Raw genomic sequence first — 22,814 nt, forward strand, 5'->3', positions numbered from 1 at the left:
AGTGAGAGAGTGAAGAGTGAGTTAGTGAGTGGGAGTGAGTGTGTAGAAGATTGTGAATAAGTGAAAAGTGAGTAAGTCGGTAAGTGAGAGTGGGGGTGAGTGTGAATGCGACAGTGAGTGAAGAGTGGTTGTGAGTGGGTCAGTGAAGAGTGAATGGGTAAGAGTGAGAGAGAGTGTGAGTTAGAGAGTGTGAGTGAGTGAGTGGGTGAGTGTGAGAGTGAGTGTGTGGATGAGTGAGTGTGAATGACAGTGAGAGTGAGTCGGTGAACGAGAGTGAGTGAGTGTGTTAGTGTAAGTAGGTGAGTGAGGGTGAGTGAAAAGTGAGTGAGAAGGGTGATTGACAGCAAGTGTGAGTGAGTGTGAGTGGGTGAGAGTAAGTGAGAATGAGTGAACGTGTGGGTGAGTGTGAGTGGTGAGTGAGGAGTGAGTGAGTGGGTGAGTTAAGAGTGACAGTGTGGGTGAGTGTGAGTGGGTGAGTGTGAGTGGAGTGTGAACATGTGAGTACGAGTGAGAGTGAGTGTGTGGGTGAGTGAAGAGTGGGTGAGAGTGAGTGAGAGTGGGTGAGTGTGAGAGTGAGTGAGAATGAATGAGAGAGTGAGTGAGAGTGAGTGAGTGTGGTTGAATGGGCGAGAGTGAGTGAGTGAAGAGTGAGTGAGTGTGAGCGTGAGTGAGAGTGTGTTAGTGAGAATGAGTGAATGGGTGAGTGAGACTGAGTGGGTGAGTGAGAGTGGGTGTGAGAGTGAGTGACTGTAAGTAGGTGAGTGAGAGTTAGTGGGTGAGTAAGAGTGAGATGGTGTGTGAGTGAGTGATAGTAAGTGAGTGAAGAGCGAGTGAGTGATAATGAGAGAGTGTGAGTGGGTGACTGAGAGTGAGTGGGTGTGAAGAGTGGGTGAGTGAGTGAGTGAGCAGTGGGTGAGTGACTGAGAGTTAGTGGGTGTGAAGAGTGAGTGAGTGAGTGTGAGTGGGTTAGTGTGTGGGTGAGTGAAGAGTGAGTGGGTGGGTGAGTGAAGAGTGAGAGTGGGTGGGTGAGTGAGAGTGGGTGAGAGTGGGTGGGTGAGTGAGAGAGTGTGAATGATGGTGAGACAGTGAGTGAGATAATGACTGAGTGGGTGAGTGTGGGTGAGTAAGTGAATGAGTGTCAGTGAATGGGTGAGATTGAGAGTGAATGAGATAGTGAGTGTCAATAAGATTGAGTGGGAGTGAGTGAGAGTGTGGGCGAGTGAGTGTGAGAGTGCGTGTGAGAATGAGTGAGTGAAGAGCGAGTAAGTGGCAGTGAGAGTGTTAGTGAGAGAGTGAGTCAATAAGAGAGTGGGAGTGAGTGTGTGTGTGTGGGTGAGTGTTAGTGAGTAAAGAGTGAGTGAATGAATGAGAGTGAGTGAGTGGGTGTGTGACTGAGAGCGAGTGGGTGAGTGACAGAGTGAGTGGGTGAGTGAGAGTGAGTGAGTGAATGAGAGTGAGTGAGTGAGTGAGTGAGCGTGTGAGTGAGTCGGTTAGTGTGTGGGTGAGTGAAGAGTGAGAGTGGGTGAGCGAGGGTGAGTGTGAGAGTGAGACAGTGAGTACGAGTGGGTGTGAGAGATTGAGTGAGTGGGTGAGTGAGTGAGAGTGTGGGTGAATGATTGAGAGTGAGTGTGAGAGTGTGTGAGTGAGTGAGAGTGTGGGAGAGTGAGTGAGAGTGAATTGGTGATAGTGGGTGAGAGTAAGTGAATGGGTGAGATTTGAGTGAGAGTCAATGAGATAGTGAGTGTGTGAATAAGATTGAGTGGGTGAGGGAGATTGAGTGAGAGTGTGGGTGAGTGAGAGTGAGCGAAGAGTGTGAGTGAGTGAGATTGAGTGACTATGAGTGGGTGGGTGATAGTGAGAGTGAGTGAAGAGCAAGTGAGTGGTAGTGAGAGAGTGTGAGTGAGGGAGCGAGTGAGTGAAGAGTGTGTGAGAGAGTGTGAAGGTGAGTGAGAGAGTGGGTGAATGACAGTGAATGTGGGTGTGTGTGAGTGAGAATGAGGGAGTGGGTGTGAGTGAGTAAAGTGTAAGTGAATGAATGTGAGTGAGTGTGACTGGGTGAGTGAGTGAGAGTGAGTGAGTGAGTCAGTGTGTGGATGAGTATTGATTGCGAGTAGGTGAATGAGACTGAGTGAAGAGTGAGTGTATGATAGTGTGACAGTGAGTAAGAGTGGACGAGTGAGAGAATGAGTGAGTGACTGAGTGGGTGAAAATGAGTGTGTGGGTGAGTGAGAGTGGGTGAGAGTGAGTCAGTGAATGGGTGAGATTGAGTGAGAGTGAATGAGATAGTGAGTGAGTGGATAAGAGTGAGTGAGTGGGTATGGGTGAGTGAGTGTAAGTGGGTGAGTGAGAGTGCATGAGAGCATGGGTCAGTGAGAGTGAATGAGTGAAGTGAGTGAGAGTGAGTGACTATGTGGGTGAGTTAGAGAGTGAGTGAAGAGCAAGTCAGTGGGTGAGAGCGTGGGTGAGTGAGATTGGGTAAGAGTGGGTATGAGTTAGTGAGAGTGAGAGCAAGTGGGTGTGTGAGAGTGGGTGTGAGGTTGAATGAGTGTGATTGGGTTAGAGAGTGTGTGTGGGTGAGTGAGTGACTTTGAATGAGTGAGTGAAGAGTGAGTTAAAGTGAGTAGGCTGCGTGAAGTGAGTGTGAGTGACTTCGTGAGAGTGAGTAATATAGTGAGTGAAGAGTGAGTGATTGGGTGAGTGAGTGCAAGTGTGAGTGGGTGTGACAGAGTGAGTTAAGAGTGCGAGTGAGGGTGAGTGAGTAAGTGTGAGAGTGAGTGAGTGAAGTGAGTGAGTGAGTGAGTGAGTGAATAAGTGTGAGGGAGTGAGAGAGAGTGAGTGAAGATGGTGCGTGAGTGAGTGAATTAGAGCGAGCAAGTGAGAGGGAGTGAGGGTGAGTGGTTGAGCAAGAGTGTAAGTGAAAATGAGTGAGTGTGCGTGCGAGTGAGAGAAACAATGATTGGGTGCGAGTGAATGAGACAGTGGGAGTGACAGTGAGTGTCAGTGTGAATGAGTGGGCGAGTGAGAGTGAGTGCAAGAGTGAGTGAGAGTGAGTGGGTGCGTGGGTGAGTGAAGAGTGAGGGTGAGTGAAGAGTGAGGGTGAGTGAGAGACTGTGAGTGAGTGAGAAGTGGGTGAGTGAGAGGTACCCGGTGTCGAATTGACGAGATGCCGAAGCAAAGAAGTGGAAGCCAAATAACCGAATGGAAACAATGCCGAAATGCCAAATAACGGAAAGGGCGCAAGGCCGAAAAGCCAAATAACCGAATGGACACATGAATGAAAAGCCAAATAACCGAAAAGGGCGAGACGCCTAAAAGCCAACTAACCGAACGGAAACGACGACGAAAAGCCAAATAACGGACATGATGTCACCGGCGGCTGGAACTTATCAGCGATTGGTTCAGAACCCCGCGTCCATCACACCACTGGCCGGGGGAGACGAAAGGGTGGGGATCATTTTTAATTTTCTGTCGCTGCCTTTGGTCTTTGTTAAATATAAACTCAAACCCCATGTGATTGGAACTTTCAGTTTCTTTAACAAAATAATAATCCAAATTGGTTCCATTGATATTTGCACCAACTGTAACAATTATATTTTGACTACCACAATACATTTACGTACACTACCTTGCATCTTGAAGGCCACTGGTTCTTTTGGGTGTGAATCGAGACGAAAATTATGACAGATTTTTTAAGAATATCTTAGCTCGCTGAGTCAGCTCACTGACACGAGTAAGTGTGAATCGGCGTGAGTTAGTGTCAGCGTGCACGCCCGAGAGATGGGAAGTGTCCACGCTGCGCTGCCTCGTGTCTTTATTTCCAGTAAGCAGAATTCTTCGAACCTCCGTTGACCCCCAGCTGAGGCGGTGGGCGGCTGTGGCCGGACAGCACTGACCCGGAGAAGAGAGTGCGGGCTGTCCCAAAGGTTGCTTACACAACGGGACAGGCAGTATCTCTGGAGAGAAGAAATGGGTGACGTTTCAGGTCAAGACCCATCAAAGTTAACTGAAGTCTCGTCAGTGAGAGTACTTGTGATTGTCTGAAGAAGGGTCTCTACCCGAAAAGTCACCCATTCCTTCTATCCAGAGATGATGTCTGTCCCACTGAGTTACTCTCCAGCATTTTGTGTCTAGGGGCTTGAGGGGGACACTGGGTACTCTGTACCCGAGCACCAAGGTGTAAGTGGCCGAAGGAGCGCATCCTTCGTGACAGCCCGCACTCTCTTCCCAGAGTCAGCGCTGTCTGGCCACGAGAAGAGCTCCACCTGAGCTGGAGGTCCACGGAAGTTCGAAGAATTCTGCTTACTGGGAATAAAGGCCCAAGGCAGCGTAGCGCGGACACTTCCCATCTCTCGGGCGTGCACACTGATACTAACTCATGCCGATTCACACTTACTCATATCTCTGAACCGACTCAGCAAGCTAAGGTATTCTTGAAAAAAAGTCATATTTTTTTCGTCTGGTTTCGCGATTCACACCCAAAAGACCAGTGTCTTTCAAGATACACGGCAGTGTATGTAAATGTATTGTGAGAGTTAAAATATGATTGTTACAGTTGGTGTCAATATCTATGGAACCAAATTAGATTATTATTTTGTATAATCAAACGAAAGTTCCAATCACACGAGGTTTTATTTTATATTTAAGAAAGTCCATAAGCGGCGAAGGAAAATTAAAAATGATCCCCACCCTCCCATCTCCCCCGGCCAGTGATGTGATGGACTCGGGAGTCTGGACCAATTGCTGACAAGTTCCACACCCCCTCCCCGATGACGTCATGTTTGTTATTTGTTTTTTTGGCGATGCAGCCGTTTGGTGAGTTGGCTTTTAGATGTCCCGCCATTTCGGTTATTTGGCTTTTCGGCGATCCGCTCTTTCAGTGAGTTGGCTTTTGGTCGTCGTTTATGTTCCGTTAGTCGGCTCTTAGGCGTCTCACCCTTTCGGTTATTTGGCTTTTCGGCCTCGCGTCCGTTCGTTTTTTTTTACTTTTTGGCCTTGCGCTCTTTTGGTTATTTGGCTTTACGCAGTGAGAGTGAGTGAGAGTGAATGAGAGTGAGTGTGAGTGTGAGTTGAGAGTGTGGGCGAGTGTGAGTGAGTGTGTGTGTGTGTGTAAGTGAGTGAGAGTGAGTGGGTGAGTGAGTGGGTGAGTGAGTGTGAGTGAAGAGAGTGTGTGAGAGAGAGGAGTGAGTGTGAGTAGGTAAGTGAGTGAGGGAGAGTGAGTGTGAATGGGTGAGTGAAGTGTGAGTGAGTGCGGTTCTTTCTTTGTGGCTCTTCGGGCGTGTCGGTGGCCATGTTTGCAGGCGTGTTGGATGCCATCATGGCAGGCGTGTTGGCGGCGTGTCGTGGGCCATGTTGGCGAGCATATCGTTGGCCATGGTGGTGGCCATGTCAGCGGCGGTGTTGTTGGCCGTGTCGTCAGCCATGCCGGCGTCCTTGTCGGTGGATGTGTCGTTGGCCGTGTCGTTGACCGTATTTGCGGCCGTCTCGGAGGGTGTGTTATGGGCCATGTCGTCGGCCATGTCGGTGGGTGTGTCGTTGGCCATGTTGGTGGCTGTGTCATTGGCCATGTTGGTGGGTGTGTTGTCGGCCATGTTGGTGGCCGTGTTGTCGGCCATGTTGGTGGCTGTATCGTCGGCCATGTTGGTGGCTGTGTCGTCGGCCATGTTGGTGGCTGTGTCGTCGGCCATGTTGGTGGCTGTGTCGTCGGCCATGTTGGTGGCCGTGTTGTCGGCCATGTTGGTGGCTGTGTCGTCGGCCATGTTGGTGGCTGTATCGTCGGCCATGTTGGTGGCTGTGTCGTCGGCCATGTTGGTGGCCGTGTTGTCGGCCATGTTGGTGGCTGTTTCGTCGGCCATGTTGGTGGCTGTATCGTCGGCCATGTTGGTGGCTGTGTCGTCGGCCATGTTGGTGGCCGTGTTGTCGGCCATGTTAGTGGCTTTGTCGTCGGCTGTGTTGGTGGCCATGTTAGTGGCCGTGTCATCGGCTGTGTCGGCGGATGTGTCATCAGCCATGTTGGTGGCCGTGTCGTCGGCTGTGTCGGCGGATGTGTCATCAGCTGTGTCGTCGGCCATGTCGTCGGCCATGACATCGGCCGTGTCGGCGCGGCCGGCATGTCGGCGGGCATGTTGGTGGCCGTGTCGGCGGGCATGTTGGTGGCCGTGTCGGCGGGCATGTCAGCGGGCATGTTGGTGGCCGTGTCGGTTGTCGTTGTGCAGGTGGCTTTGATGTTGTGGTTGGATGAACAAAAGCTGATGGAGTTCATGTTCTCCCCAGAGCTGTTGCTGGGCGGGGACTTGGGCTGGTCGCTGTTCTTGGGAGTGCTGCTCCTGTTAACCTCCGACCCTAGAAAGAGCCTGCAAGTAGGAAGCACAATCCATCAGCACACATATCTGCAGAAGCCATGCGGTCACAGAGAGAACATGCCAACTCCACACACACACACACACACAGCCGGAGGAGAAGGTACACGGTCACAGGGAGAATGTGCAAACTACACACACACAGGCAGCACTCAAGGTCAGCATCAAACACATTCCTAGACTCGGCAAGGCCAGCAGCATAATCATGGATGAGTCAAATCCTGGCCACTCCCTCTTTACCCTCTCCCATCAGGCAAAAGGTGTAGAAGTGTGAAAAAGCACAGATTCAGGGACAGTTTCTTCCTAGCTGTTATCAGGCAACTGAACAATCCTACCCCAACCAGAGAGCAGTGCTGAACTACTATCTACCTCATTGATGGCCCTTGATCTATCCTTGATCGGATTTTACTGGGTTTATCTTGCACTAAACATTATTCCCTTGTCATGCATCTGTACACAGTAAATGACTCGATTGTAATCATATATTGTCTTTTGGCTGACTGGATAGCATGCAACAAAAAGCTTTTCACTGTATCGCAGTACATGTGACAATAAACTGACCCAGACCTCTGGCGCTGTGAGGCAGCAGCTCTAATGTTAATTGGCTTCTTCGAATTTTCCCTCAGTATATAGAATAACATACAACTAGCATGAGGGTGATCGTTGGTCAGCATGGACTCGGTGGGCCGAAGGGCCTGTTTCCACGCTGTATCTCTAAAACTAAACTAAGGAGGATTCAGCACGTGTGAGCTAGACAAAAGTGCTCGAGAAACTCAGTGGGATGCAGCAGCATCTATGGAGCGGAGAAAATAGGCAACGTTTCGGGCCGAAACCCTTCGTCAGACTGATGTAGGGTGGAGGGGGGGGCGGGGTAGAAGAAAGAAAAGGAGGAGCCAGAGGGCTGAGGGAGAGCTGAGAAATGGAGGAGAAGAAGAGGAGACAGCAAGGGCTACCGGAAATTGGAGAAGTCAATGCTTATGCCGCTAGGGTGTAAACTGTCCATATGAGGTGCTGCTCCTCCAATTACCGGTGGTGCTCACTCTGGCCATGGAGGAGGCCTAGGACAGAAAGGTCGGATTTGGAATGGGAGGGGGTTGAAAGATGGGAGTTGAAGTGCTGAACCACAGGGAGTTCAGGTTGGTTAATGCGGACCGAGCTGAGGTGTTCGGCGAAACGATTGCCAAGCCTACGCTTGGTCTCACCGATGTAGATCAGCTGACATCTAGAACAGCAGATGCAATAGATGAGGATGGAGGGGATGCAGGTGAACCTCTGTCGCACCTGGAATGACTGCTGGGGTCCTGGAATGGAGTCGAGGGGGAGGTAAAGCAACAAGTGTAGAATCTCTTGCGATTGCAAGGGAAAGTGCCCGGGGAGGGGGTGGTGAGGTAGGGAAGGGAAGAATTGACCAGAGAGTTACGGAGGGAGTGGTCTTTGTCTACATGTCAAAGTTACGGAGGGAGCGGTCTTTGTCTACAGCAATTTTGTCTACTTTCGATTTTCCAGCATCTGCAGTTCCTTCTTAAACAGCATATGTGGGGGATGGGAGCTAATTGAGATGGATAAGGATGCCAGAAACAAATTATGGCAAAGTGAATAATGAACAGATGTTTAAATACTGGAGTTCAAAGGATGGTATAAAACAGAGTTTGATAGAAAGATGAATGGGGAAAAAAGGGGTAGACTATTTTCTAAATGGGGTGAGAATCCAGAAATCAGAGGTGCAAAGGAGGTTGGGAGTTCTGGTGCAGGATTCCCAAAAAGGTAATCTGCAAGACAAATCGGTGATAAAGAAGGCAAACACAATGCTAGCATTTATTTCAAGAGGGCTAGAATACAAAAACAGGGATATAATGCTGAGGCTCTATCAGCTAGGCATTTGGAGTTTCAACCATATCTGAGGGCTAGAAGGGTCAAAACGAGAATGATCCCAGGGATATGTACTCGCTGCAGTTCATTGAAATGCTGTGAGGCAGTCTATCAGTGGGAGCTGGTCAGGGTTCCATTCCATTTGGAGGGTAATTGTGGGGCAAATTTATTGATTCTGGATTTTTTTTCTCTCATTGGGCACCATATCTGAGATGAAGTGAAATAATATTGTGATGTGAGATTAATGTTGCCAGCGGTAAATGGGATGAGAAAAGTTGGCAACCCCTGGTCCAAAGCCTCAGAATTAAAGGAGAGGAGGAGGAGGAATGTCTTTAGCGAGGGTGGTGAATGATCCCTGTGGAGGAATTATTGAATGGTGGAAATAGATAGATAACCTATGATGAGCGGGGTTATGATGGCAGTGGGGTTGTACTCGCTTTGAATGCAGTTCATTGAAACATGCGCCAAGGATAGTGAAAGGTTTTGGACAGTATGGTCCCAAATGGATAGGATGCTTCCACTCATGGGAGAGTCTCGTACAAGGGTTCTCATTCCAGCCTGGGGTAAATTTACCCCCAGAGGGTAAATTTCGCCTACCCAGGGGCAAATTTATTGATTCTGGATTTGTACATAATTTTTCTCATTGACTGCCTGTGTTTGGTTCTGGTATACCAGTCGGTATCTGTTCATCATTAGATGTTCATAAATAAGATAAATACATACAAATTGTGATGTGCATTTGATTAATGTTATTTTTAGAGCGGTAAATGGGATGAAAAAAATGCTGGCAACCCAGCCGGATGGGCAGCATCTCTGCAGAGAAGGAATGGGTGACATTTTGTGTCAAGACCCTTCTTCAGAGTGATGACATGGGAGTGGGCAGCACAGAGATAAAATATAGTCAGAGACAGTGAGCCTAGTGAGGAAACTGGGAAGGGGGAGGGATGGTGAGAGAGGGAAAGCAAGGGGAAGTTGGGGAAGTCAATGTTCATACCACTGGAGTGTAAGCTGCCCAAGCAAGATTTGAGGTGCTGTTCACGTTCATAAGTGATAGGAGCAGAATTAGGCCATTCAGCCCATCAAATCTACTCTGCCATTCCATCATGGCTGATATTTCCCTCCTAACCCCGTTCGCCTGCCTTCTCACAATAACCCCTGACACCCGTACTAATCAAAAATCTATTTACCTCTGTCAGTCTGAGGAAGTCACCCGAAACTTATAGTCTTTCCGGAGGCCTTTTTGTCTACAATTGAAGAAGTTCTTTGTTTAAACAAAAATCTATCTCTCTGACATGAAACAGTCAAAGAATTCCACCAATCAACCCTCTGACTAGCAGCAATTGTGAAACCACGTGTGCAGACATGGCACCGAAAGACGAGAAACCGAAGCAAAGAAGGGGAATTAAGCCAAATAACAGAATGGAAACGAAGCTGAAACGCCAAATAACCGAAAGGGTGGGACGCCGAAATGCAAATTAACCGAAAGGGCGGGATGCCTAAAAGCCACCTACCCGAAAGGCGGCGTCGCCTACAGGCCAATGGACCAAATGCCGCTCAACAGAAAAGTCAAATAATAGATATGATGTTGCGTTTCATGTCGAGATCCTTCTTCAGATCTAAAGACTAAATCTGAAGAGTCTCGACTCGAAACGCCACCCATTCCTTCTCTCCAGAGATGTTGCCTGTCCCACTGAGTCACTCCAGCATTTTGTGTATATCTTCGCTGTCAGTGAGTTTTCTCAACTTCTCTATAGCCGCTCTGAATAACCCCCACTGCGGTTATGGAAGTTGAGAAAACTGGCACTGAAAGCGAAGATAGGCACAAAATGCTGGAGTGACATAGTGGGACAGGCAGCATCTCCGGAGAGAAGGAATGGGTGGCGTTTCGTGTCGAGATTCTTCAGATTCAGTCTTCAGGTCTGAAGAAGGGTCTCGACATGAGACGTCACACCTGAAACAGTAAACCGAAGATGGACATAAAAAGCTGGAGTAACTCAACGGAACAGGCAGCATCTCTGGAGAGAAGGAATGAGTGACGTTTCATGTCGAGATCCTTCTTCAGATCTAAAGACTAAATCTGAAGAGTCTCGACTCGAAACGCCACCCATTCCTTCTCTCCAGAGATGTTGCCTGTCCCACTGAGTCACTCCAGCATTTTGTGTATATCTTCGCTGTCAGTGAGTTTTCTCAACTTCTATAGCCGCTCTGAATAAGTGGGGTAGGGAGAGAAGGGGGGGGACAGAGAGAGAAGGGAGAGAGAGGAGACAGAGAGAGAGAGAGAGAAAAGGGGGGGGAGAGAGGAGGGGAGAGAGAATGAGGGGAGAGAAAAAGAAGAGAGAGAGAGAGAGGGAGAGCGAGGCGAGGGGGAGAAAGAGAAGAGGGAGAGAAGGAGAGGGAGAGAGAAAGGGGGGAGAGAGAAGGGGAGACGGGAGCGTGGGGTTCATTTTCCCACACAAGCCATAGGTGACTGGGCAATCTGAACCCAAGCACCAAGTTGTAAGTGGCCGAATGTGCGCATCGCTCGGGACAGCCCCCACTCTCCCACGGCCACCCTCCACGGGCTGTGGGTCGGAGCGTGGGACAATGTTCATCCCTCCACAGTGATGTGATGGACACGGGGGTCTGGACCAATCGCTGACAAGTCCCGCCCCCCGGCAACGTCATGTCCGTTATTTGACTTTACTGTTGAGCGGCAGTCGGTTTCTTGGCTTGTAGTCTACGCCGCCTTTCGGGGAGGTGGCGTTTCGGCAGAGTGGCCATTTGGTGAGTTTGCTTTTATGTGACGCAGCCTTTCGGTTAGTTAGCTTTTAGGAGTCACACCCTTTAGGTTAATTGGCATTTCAGCTTTGTTCCCATTCGGTTATTTAGCTTCCACTTCTTTGCTTCGGCTTCTCATCCGTCGGCGCCATGTCCGGGTACCGTGAAACCTGTCTCAGACAACTGGATACCTCCTACCACTGTAATGTCAGGCCTCTGGAATCATACATGTTTACATGTACCCAATATTGCTAATTATGACCAATGCAGTGAGCTGCAGGCAATGCCCATGCTAAACCTACTAAATGATTTATTCTTCTTTAAACAGATCTCCTGGCAACAACTTCAAGGAAGCTAATTTCAATTTGATCGCCCAAACCCTTCCTCCAATTTGCGCTGGGCCTCACTTTGACAATGGAGGAGGCCCAGGCCAGAAAGGTCAATGTGGGAATAGGAGGGAAATTAAGTGTTGAGCAACCGGGAGATCAGGTAGGTTCTCCAGGAAAGTCTCGGAGGCTGGGACCTCTATTGGTCTGGCAAAACGGGTAATCCAGATAGCTCTGGAACCAAGGGTGCCAGAAAATCGGTGGTGGACCTGTACATGGCAACATCTTTGACTGGTTGCATCATGGCCAGGTTCAGCAACTCGAAAGCCCAGGAAAGAAGGAGATTATAAAAGGCTGTGGATACTACCCGGTCCATCACAGGTACTGATCTCCCCACCATCAAACGGTCCTGAGAAAACAAGGCCTGTATACCAAAAGGCTCTACCCACCATGAGGGAAATGTCAAAGATCAATGAAAAACCGAAGATAGACACAAAAGGTTGGAACTCAGCGGAACTGACAGCATCTCTGGAGAAAACGGGCAGGTGACATTTTGGGTCTGATTACACTGTCCTGATTAATTTTACTGAATGTATGCCTTGTCATCTTCTCCCCTGCCAACAATGAAACATTCTAGTCGGCAGAAGGGTCTCGAACCAAAATGTCACCCAATTCCTTCTCTCCAGAGATGCTGCCTGACCCTCTGTGTTACTCCAGGTTTTTATGTCTATCTTCGATTCAAACCAGCATCTGCAGTTCTGCTCCTTCCTACACATCAATGAGGGGCCGTGCTCTCTGGGTTAACAGATACAGTGTTATTTTATTCTACTCACAGACTGAGACGCTTCATCATGCTCTTCCTGGGCTTTGTAGATGTGGGCCCAGAGCAATCTGCAGTCGGTACAGTTCGGAGACAGGTGGGAGTACTGGGAAGAGAGGGAAAATAAGGTTTACTTGAAGTTAGAGAAGTTAATGTTCACACCACTGGGGTGTAAGCTACCCAAGTGAAATACAAAGTGCTGTTCCTCCAATTTGTGCTGGGCCTCACTCTGATAATGGAGGAGGCCCAGGACTGAAAGGTCATTGTGGGAATGAGAGGGGAATTAAGTGTTGAGCAACTGGGAGTTCCAGTAGGTTTAGACAGACTGAGCTGATGACTTTGAAATATTGTTATAATACCCGCCTCAACTACCACCTCTGTAAGCTCGTTCCTTGTATCCACCACTCTCTGTGGGTCAAAAAGATGCACCTCAGCTTCCTAGTAAATCTTTCCCATCTCACCTATGTGCTCTGGTTCTTGATTCCCAAACAATGTGTAACAGACTGCATTCACTTTATCTATTCCCCTCATGATCTTGTTCGCCTCTCTAAGATCACCCCCTCACCCTCCTGCACCCCAAGCCTGCTCAACCTCTCCCTGTGGCTCAGTCCCTCAAGTTCAGGCACCATCCATCATAAATAGCCACAAAAAGCTGGAGTAACTCAGCGGGACAGGCAGCATCTCTGGAGAGAAGGAATGGGTGACGTTTTGGGTCAAGACCCTTCTTCAAACATCCAAAGTAAATCTCGATACAAAGCAAAAGCGCATAAATTGACAAGGCCGTAAAGTTTAATTGGCCACGTGGAAGGTGGTGGCAGGATATATTTAATGCTGCTGCACAAAATCCTTTGTCAAGAATGTGGCGCAGTCATTACCTATGAAAGATTGCAACCAAAAATGCCGTGCATTCTAAATGGCCGCATAATGAAACAGGGCGTCTATTAATCAATTATTACACGCTGCAGAGTAGGAATAATTGATTACTTCATCGGTTGCCTGAACTCTGCATTATTTCCCCGCTGAGTGATGTATGGAAATAGCTCAAAATAGTAAGCCAGTGGTTTCAGATGGATAGTTCGATAGTAGCGGTGAATTTATAACTCAAAGCACCTGCTCAAAGAGAGATACAGCGTGGAAACAGGCCCCTCTACTCAGCTTGCCCACACTGACCAACATGTCCCAGTTGCACTAGTTCCACCTGTCTGTATTTGGTACATATCCCTCTAAACCATCCAAATGTGTTTTAAATATTGTTTTAGTGCCTGCCTCAACTACCTCCTCTGTCAGCTCGCTCCACACACCTTCTATCCTAGGCGAAAAAAAGTGGCCCCTCAGGTTCCTATTAAATCTTTCCCCCCACACTTTAAGCCTATGTCTTCTGGTTCTCGATTTCCACAACTCTGGATAAAAGACTGTGCATTTACCCAATCTATTCCTCTCATGCTCATACACTTCTATAAGATCAGCCTCCTGCATCCATGGAATAAAGTCATAGCCTGTCCAACCTCTCCCTATAGCTCAGGCCCTCGAGTCCTGGCACCATCTCGTAAATCTTCTCTGCACCCTCTCCTCCAGATTGACAACATCTTTCCTCTAACAGGGTTCATAAGTGAAGCATAACGGACAGGTACATGGGTAGGAATGGTTTAGGAAGGTTATGGGTCAAACACAGGCAGGTGGGACTAGTGTAGATGGGACATGTTGGTCGGTTTGAGTATGTTGAGCCGAATGACTTGCTTGCAAGTTGTGTGACTCTAGGCAGGAGAGATAGTTATCCAGTGTTGAATGAATCTGTGAGTGGCTATTCCTCCCAACACCAGGAAAAGTACCTCAAACACTAACATTAAGCAGTGTGCATACGCAAACAAACACAATGTGCAGGTCCACCACCGATTGTGCGGCAACTGGTGGTCCGGACAAAATTGTGAGAGTGTTCTTCAAAAGCCCCCAGAACTCTCCCCGAAAATGTGGTACCCAGGCCGGGCGAGGCAGCTGATCTTAACCTCATCGGAACTTCTGTGCCGATCGGCGGGATGACTTTGCCCATCTGCGGCCGGAGCCGGCAGATCCAGTACCATTGAACTTCCCTCGGAGACCATGACCTCTTTTTGTCCAGCAAAAAGGATAATCCAGAAAGGCTCTGGATCCAAGGGTGCCGGAAAATCGGTGGTTGACCTGCACATTTGACTGGTTGCATCAGGGCCAGGTTCGCAACTCGAAAGCCTAGGAAAGAAGGAGAATATAAAAGGTGATGGACACTGCCCGGTCCTTCACGGGTACTGACCTCCCCACCATCATAAGGTCCTGAGAAAACTGGTGAATGTCAAAGATCAATGAAAAAACAAAGATAAACACAAAAGGCTGGAGAAACTCAGTGGGACTGACAGCATCCTTGGAGAAAAGGGGCAGGTGACATTTCGGGTTTGATAACACTGGCCTGATTAATTTTACTGATTGTATACTTGTGGTCATCTTCTCCCCTACCAATAATGAACCATTCTAGTCTGCAGAAGGGTCTCGACCTGAGATGTCACCCAATTCCTTCTCTCCAGAGATGCTGCCTGTCCCTGGTGGTAGGGTGTTGACATGGATAGAAAAATGGTTGGCAGACAGGAAGCAAAGAGTTGGAGTGAACGGGTCCTTTTCAGAATGGCAGTCAATGGCGAGTGGAGTGCCGCAAGGCTCGGTGTTGGGGCCGCAACTGTCTACCATATATATTAATGATTTAGAAGAGGGAATCAAGAGCAACACTAGCAAGTTTTCGGATGACACAATGCTGGGTGGCAGTGTGAACTGTGAAGAGGATGTTAGGGGATTGCATGGTGACCTGGACAGGTTGAATGTGTGGGCAGATGCGTGACAGATGCAGTAGAATATAGATAAATGTGAGGTTATCCACTTTGGCGGCGAAAATAAGGGGACAGATTATTATCTCAATGAGGTTAGGTTAGGTAATGGGGAGGTGCAGCGTGACCTGGGTGTCCTTGTACACCGGTCACTGAAAGTTGGCGTGCAGGCACAGCAGGCAGTGAAGAATCCTTTAAAACCGAGATGAGAAGAACTTTTTTCACACAGAGAGTGGTGAATCTCTGGAACTCTCTGCCACAGAGGGTAGTTGAGGTCAGTTCATTGGCTATATTTAAGAGGGAGTTAGATGTGGCCCTTGTGGCTAAGGGGATCAGGGCGTATGGAGAGAAGGCAGGTACGGGATACTGAGTTGGATGATCAGCCATGATCATATTGAATGGCGGTGCAGGCTCGAAGGGCCGAATGGCCTACTCCTGCACCTAATTTCTATGTTTCTATGAAAGCTAATGGAATGTTGGCCTTCATAACAAGAAGATTTCAGTATAGGAGTAAAGAGGTTCTTCTGCAGTTGTATAGGGCTTTGGTAAGACCACTTCTAGAGTATTGTGTACTGTTTTGGTCTTCTAATTTGAGGAAGGACATCCTTGTGATTGAGGCAGTGCAGCGTAGGTTCACGAGATTGATCCCTGGGATGGTGGCTGTCATATGAGGAATATTGAAAAGACTAGGCTTGTATTCACTGGAGTTTAGAAGGATGAGGGGGGATCTTATAGAAACATATAAAATTATAAAAGGACTACACAAGCTAGATGCAGGAAAAATGTTCCAATGTTGGGCGAGTCCAGAACCAGGGGCCACAGTCTTAGAATAAAGGGGCGACCGTTTAAGACTGAGGTGAGAAAAAACTTTTTCACCCAGAGAGTTGTGAATTTTGTGGAATTCCCTGCCACAGAGGGCAGTGGAGACCAAATCACTGGATGGATTTAAGAGTGAGTTAGATAGAGCTCTAGGGGCTGGTGGAATCAAGGGATATGGGGAGAATGCAGGCACGGGTTATTGATCAGCCATGGTCACAATAAATGGCGGTGCTGGCTGGAAGGGCCAAATGGCCTCCTCCTGCACCTATTTTCTTTGTCTATGTCTATGCCCCGTTGAGTTACTCCAGCATTTTGTGTTTACCTTCGAATGAACCAATCTACATTTCCTTGATCATCATCTGCTTTCAAATGTCTTCCATATCTCTCATTTCCCTCACCCCTGACTCTCAGTTTGGAGAAGGGTCTCAACCCAAAACGTTACCCATTCCTTTTCTCTAGAGATTCTGCCTGACCCACTGAGTTACTCCAGCTTTGTGTGTCTACCTTCTGTTCAAACCAGCATCTGCAGTTCTGCTCCTTCCTACACATCAATGAGGGACCATGCTCTCTGGGTTAACCAGATGCAGTGTTATTTTATTCTACTCACAGACTGTGATGCTTCACCGTGCTCTTCCTGGGCTTTGCTGATGTCAGACTTTTATCGATGCGTGGTTCCATTTCAAGCGATATGTTGTAGCTACAGAATGGCAAATAAACACAAGTTGGACAAATTAATGCAGTTATTCTGCCAAATTCAATGCTTGCACCAAAGATCATTTGGTCGGGAGGTATTTATTTCTCTGGCAAGAGATCATGGCTCATTACAGGGTGGCTCGGTGGGGCAGCGATAGAGTTGCTGCCTCATAGCACCAGGGACCCGGATTCGATCCTGACTATGGGTGCTGTCTGTACAGAGTCTGCGTGTTGTCCCTGTGACCTGCGTGAATTTTCTCTGACATCTTTGGTTCTCTCCCACACTCCAAAGATGTACAGGTTTGTAGGTTAATTGGCTTGGTATGAATGTAAAAATTGTCCCACGTGTATGTTGGGTTGTGTTAATGTGCGGGAATCGCTGGTCGGTGTGGACGCAGTGGGCCAAAGTGCCTGTTTCCATGCTGTATCTCTGAACTAAACATATTTCATTTATTATGCAACCTATGGTGCAGCGTTTACGACCCATTGTGCTGCTGCTAGAAATAATGTTATTGTTCCATTTTTGGTACATATGGTCACTCTCAACTCTAGTGCAGATTTATAATGCCAGTTTAGAGATACAGAGCGGAAACAGGCACTTTGGCCTAAGTGCCAAAGATTACATCTAAGATTACATCCACGTTTAGACAAGAACAAAAAATGTTCTTCCAAAGCTTCTTACCTTTCATCCTCCGTTAAATGCTGTTGACCTCGGAACCACTGGAGAAAACTTTCAACGGGGCTGATGCAGTATATGTTACAGGAAGACTGCAACAGCTTAATTTGGGATAAAACCTCAAACTCCTGCCAAAAGACAACAAAGATTAAATCTTGTTCAAGAAGGTACTGCAGATACTGGAAGATCGAAGGTACACAAAAATGCTGGAGAAACTCAGCGGGTGCAGCAGCATCTATGGAGCGAAGGAAATAGGCAACGTTTTGGGCCAAAACCCTTCTTCAGACTGATGGGGGGTGGGGGGGAGAATGAAGGAAAAAGGGAGGAGGAGGAGCCCGAGGGCATGGGGATGGGAGAAGACAGCTCGAGGGTTAAGGAAGGGGAGGAGACAGCAAAGGCTAGCAAAACTGGGAGAATTCAACGTTCATGCCATCCGGACGCAAGCAACCCAGGCGGAATATGAGGTGCTGTTCCTCCAATTTCCGGTGTTGCTCACTCTGGCAATGGAGGAGACCCAGGACAAGGAGGTCGGATTGGGAATGGGAGGGGCAGTTGAAGTGCTGAGCCACCGGGAGTTCAGGTAGGTTATTGCGGACTGAGCGGAGGTCTACTGCATCCGCTGCTCTAGATGTCAGCTGATTTACATCGGGGAGACTAGGCGGAGGTTGGGCGATCGTTTCGCCGAACACCTCCGCTCAGTCCGCAATAACCTATATGTTGGGAGCAACTGCGGATGCTGGAGAATAAGGCGCACAATGCTGGAGTAACTCAGCGGGACAGGCAGCATCACTGGAGAGAAGGAATGGGTGACGTTTCAGATTGAATCCCTTCTTCAGACTAAGTGTTTTGCAGCACAGTGTTCAGTTTTAGTCACTCTGCTATAGCAAGGATGTTAATAGACAATAGGTGCAGGAGTAGGCAATTGGGCCCTTCGAGCCAGCACCGTCATTCACTGTGTTCATGGCTGATCATCCACAATCAGTACCCCATTCCTGCCTTCTCCCCATATCCCTTGACTCCGCTATCTTTAAGAGTTCTATCTAACTCTCTCTTGAAAGCACCCAGAGAATTGGCCTTCACTGCCTTCTGGGCAGAGAATTTCAGATTCACAATATTCTAGGTGAAGAAGTTTGTCTTCAACTCCATTCTAAATGGCCTACCCCTTATTCATAATCTGTTGCTCCTGGTTGTGGAATCTCCCAACATCGGGAACATGTCATTATGCTGGACAGGATACAGAGGAGATTTACGGGGATGTTGCCGGGACTTGAGGCGTTGAGCTTTAGAGCGACTCACTTTATTCTGTGGAGTTCAGGAGGACGAAAGGTGATCTTATCGAGGTATATAACTCGAGAGGGGAATAGATAGGGTGAATGCACAGAGTCCTTTAACCATGATAGGGGAAATCAACAACTAGTGTTAAGGTGAGAGGGACAATATTGAAGACGACCCCCAGGCGTAACTTTTTCCATTCAGAGGGTGGTGGATACAATGAATGAGCTGTCAAAGGAGGTCATTAAGGCAGTTAGCTTGGACAGCTACATGGATAGGGTAGATTAAGGGGGGGTATGGGCCAAACCTGGGCAGGTGAGACTAGTGTAGACGGGACACCTTGGTCAGCATGGGTGAGTTGGGCCAAAGGGCCAGGTTAAAGCCATAAGATAAGCAGGGGAATAAAGAACTAAAGGGCATAGGTTTAAGGTGAGAATTAAAAGGTTTAGCAGGAACCTGAGGGGTAACAGAGGGGGGTGGGTATATGGAATGAGCTGCCTGGGGAAATAGTTGAGGCTGGTACAACAACATTTTAAAGACACCTGGACAGTACTTGGATAGGAAAGGTTGAGAGGAATATATGCCAAATGGGACTAGTGTGGATGGGGCATCCTGGTCGGCATGGATGAGTTGGGTAGGAGGGCCTGTTACAATGCTGAACTCAATGAAGCCTATACTCAGGAATCCATTCAAGAACACTTTGTACAGCATCCTCTCACAAGCTTAGTCTCCCATATACCATAGAATGACCCCAACATTTACTCCTCAATGACATATATTCCATCTCCACTGGTAAAGCAGATGGTGAAACCAGATAGGGTTAAAAGGGTTAAAATTGCATCCTCGGTAATACTTTTCAAAATTTGGAAGCTAACGAAATTTCTACATGAATTATTTTTCAGGAATCTTCATAGAGTCATAAAGAACATTTTGCCAGGCATATTTTAGAAAATTGTGCAATATATAATTTATACTAACCCGTTGTCTTTTCACTAAGTTGGTCAAGCCCTATAAATTCAAGAAGAAAAAAAACATTAACCTGTTGAAAGATTCCGTTTGGTTTATTGTCATCGAGGTACAGTGAAAAGCCTTAGTTACGTGCTATCCAGTTAATGGAAAGACTATACATGATTAGAATCGAGCCATCCACAGTGTACAGATACATGATAAGGGAATAGCGTTTAGTGCAAGGTAAAGCCAGCAAAGTCCTATCAAGAATAGTCTGAGGGTACACAAAGAGGTAGATAGTAGTTCAGGACTGCTCTCTGGTTGTGGTAGGAGGATTCAGTTGGAAACACCTGATAACAGCTGAAAGTAAACTGTCCCTGAATCTGGAGGTGTGCGTTTTCACATTTCCATCACTTCTATACCTTTTGCCTGATGGGAGAGGGGAGAAGAGGGAGTGGCCAGGGTACGACTCGTTCTTGATTATGCTGCTTGCCTTGCCGAGGCAATGTGAGGTATGAATGGAGTCAATGGAAGGGAGGTTGATTTTTGTCATTGTGAGATTGGACAATACTCTAGGATTACAGAAGGGCTGAAGTGGATTACAATTACTTTGCTTTCAAACTAAGAGTTCAAAATTGAATAGCAGCAGGATTTTATATATAAAGTAGCCGCTATATTTTTACATAATGCGTCAAAGGTTACAGGGAGAAGGCAGGAGAATGGGGTTGAGGGGGAAAAAATAGATCAGCCATGATTGAATGCAGGAGCGGACTCGATGGGCCAACTGGCCTAATTCTGCTTCTATGTCTCATAATCTAATGTGCAGTCTTTGTGCAATCTCGTTTATACCGCATAAGCAAATGGGCCAATTAACAAAATTATCTAAACTCTGCAATGGGCGGCATCATGGCGCAGCGGTAGAGTTGCTGCCTCACAGCGCCAAAGGCACGGTTTCGATTCCGAATGCGGGTGCTGTCTGTACGGAGTTTGTTCGTTCTCCCTGTGACGCCGTGGGTTTTCTCCGGGTGCTCTGGTTTCCACCCACACTCCAAAGTTGTGCAGGTTGGTAGGTTAATTGGCTTTCATAAAGATTGTACATTGTCTCTATAGTGCTAGTGGATCACTGATCGGCATGGTCTAGATGGGCTGAAGGGCCTGTTTCTGCTCTGTATCTCTAAACTAAACAACATTCAGAATGCAATTTAAAAAGTGATAGGCTCGCAAGAGAGTCTGTTTAGTAATTTTCATGCAACCTGGCTCCATTAAATTACTGAAGCAATGCAGTGCACTCTTTGTGCAGGAGGGAACTGCAGATGCTAGTTTAGACCGAAGATAGGCACAAAGTACTGGAGCAACTCAGTGGAGAAGGCAGCATCTCTGGAGAAAAGGAATGGGTGATGTTTCGGGTCAAGATTCTTCTTCAGACTTAGTCTTCTTCAGAAGAAGGATTTCAACCCGAAACGTCAACCATTCCTTCCCTCCAAAAATGCTGCCTGTCCCACTGAGTTACCCCAGCATGTTGTGCCTGTCTTTGATGTAATCTTTGATCTGCCTTGGTTGCTTTGATCACTGATACTGTAACTATAGCAAGGAACAGCGAGAAAACCGCAGCAAGGAATCCAGACCCGTAGTCATACTTACATCGACATAATCAGGGAATGCGGTGTCCAGCATCATCAAGTCAGTCAGGAATGTTCCCAGAAATGGCACGGTGCCTTGCATCACTCCCTAGGGAATTCAGGTAAAATTAGTCAGTGAACATTCTGAACATCCCGACTGCTCGCTGCCTCATGTTTTGTATTAAACCAAATTGGTTTGGAATTTATCATTAAAACAATATAATATCCTTCGATAATCTCCTTAGATGTCTGGTAGAGTTGCTGCCTTGCAGCGTCAGAGACCCGGGTTCAATCCTGACTATGGGTGCAGTCAGTATGGAGTTTCTATGTTCTCCCTGTGACAGCGTGGTTGTCTCCGGGTGCTCCGGTTTCCTCCCACACTCCAAAGACAACAGGATTAGAGGTTAATTTGATTTGGTTAAATTGTCCAGAGTGTTAGCGTCGGATAATTAAGGATGTGGGTGGAACCAGGGGAAACCCAGTCAGTCACATATCCATGTACCTATCTAACTGTCTCTTAAACGTTGGGATAGTCCCAGCCTCAACTACCTCCTCTGGCAGCTTGTTCCATACACCCACCAGTGTTGGTGTTGTACTGTGATTTCAGTAAAGGTTCAGTAAGTAGAGATGGGGGGGGGGGGGGGAACTGGAAAAGTGGTGGGGGCAGGACAAAGCCTGGACAAGCCATCAGTGGAGACTAATGAGGGAGGGGGTCTTTGGCAGATGGGTGGAGTTTCAGTAAAGCTTTTTTCTTCTGTGTCTCCAATTTATTCCTCCACAAACACACACGCATATACACACCAAAAATCCAGCTCCCTTTGACCTAGAAGAGGAATTAAATGTAGAGGCCGGCACAGTGGTGTAGCGGGTAGACCTGCTGTCTCATAGCGCCTGAGACCCAGGTTCCATCCTGACCTTGGCCGCAGTCTATGCGGAGTTTGCACGTGCTCCCTGTGATGGCGTGCGTTTCCTCCGGGTGCTCCGGTTTCAATCCCACATCCCAATGACATGCAGGATCCTAGGTGGTGAAATTGTGCGTAGGGGTGGATGAGAAAATGGGATACCATAGAATGGGTGATCGATGGTTGGCGTGTACTCGGTGGCTCAAGGGCCTGTTTCCATGCTCTATCTTTAGTTTAGTTCAGAGATACAGCATGGAGGGAGGCCCTTCGGCCCACCGAGTCCATACCAACCGGCGATCCTGCACACTAACACTATACTACACACTAGGAAGAATGGACAATTTGACCGAAACCAATTAACTACAAAATGTGGAATGTGGGAGGAATCTGGAGCGCCCGGAGAAAGAAAACACACACGCACACACACACACACGCACACACACACACACACACGCACACACACGCACACGCACGCACACACGCACACGCACACACAAATCAAATTGCCCAACTAAATGTGATTAGCATTGTTTTCCCCCTTACAATGCATTGCTGCACCAAGCCCAAGTCGATTGTCTATCCCGTTTTTTTTGTGCCGAAAGGAACTGCAGATGCTAGTTTAAACCGAAGATAGAAAATCCTGGAGTCACTCAGCGGAACAAGCAGCATCTCTGGAGAGAAGGAATAGGTGACGTTTCGGGTTGAGACCCTTCAGTCTCATTCAGACTTCTCTCCAGAGATGCTGCCTGTCCCGCTGAGTCACTCCAGCATTTTGTGTCTATCTTGCTATTTTTCCCTGACCAAACGCTTCAGCTCTGGAAAACGTTTAAAATATTTCAATGACTGAAAGTGTTACTCACACGTAACAAGATTGGTAAATTACCTTCTTAAGAGCTCAGGGCTTCTTAATG

General features: G+C 47.8%; 1 protein-coding gene across 1 annotated transcript in view; it reads right to left on the bottom strand.

The window, feature by feature from the left end:
• Positions 1-5,973: 5,973 nt before the first annotated feature.
• Positions 5,974-22,814, bottom strand: part of LOC129715755 (ral guanine nucleotide dissociation stimulator-like 1) — a 28,351-nt gene continuing 11,510 nt past the window's right edge. Inside the window, exons 4-10 of the mRNA XM_055665611.1 lie at positions 21,024-21,110; positions 19,413-19,442; positions 17,169-17,290; positions 16,401-16,490; positions 12,142-12,234; positions 6,084-6,350; positions 5,974-5,980 (exon numbers count right to left, since the gene is read on the bottom strand). Of these exons, the coding sequence (XP_055521586.1) occupies positions 5,974-5,980; positions 6,084-6,350; positions 12,142-12,234; positions 16,401-16,490; positions 17,169-17,290; positions 19,413-19,442; positions 21,024-21,110 (696 nt within the window). The remainder of the gene's footprint in view (positions 5,981-6,083; positions 6,351-12,141; positions 12,235-16,400; positions 16,491-17,168; positions 17,291-19,412; positions 19,443-21,023; positions 21,111-22,814) is intronic.

This window comes from Leucoraja erinacea, unplaced genomic scaffold, assembly GCF_028641065.1.
Source record: "Leucoraja erinacea ecotype New England unplaced genomic scaffold, Leri_hhj_1 Leri_137S, whole genome shotgun sequence".
In the NCBI taxonomy this organism is placed as follows: domain Eukaryota; kingdom Metazoa; phylum Chordata; class Chondrichthyes; order Rajiformes; family Rajidae; genus Leucoraja; species Leucoraja erinaceus.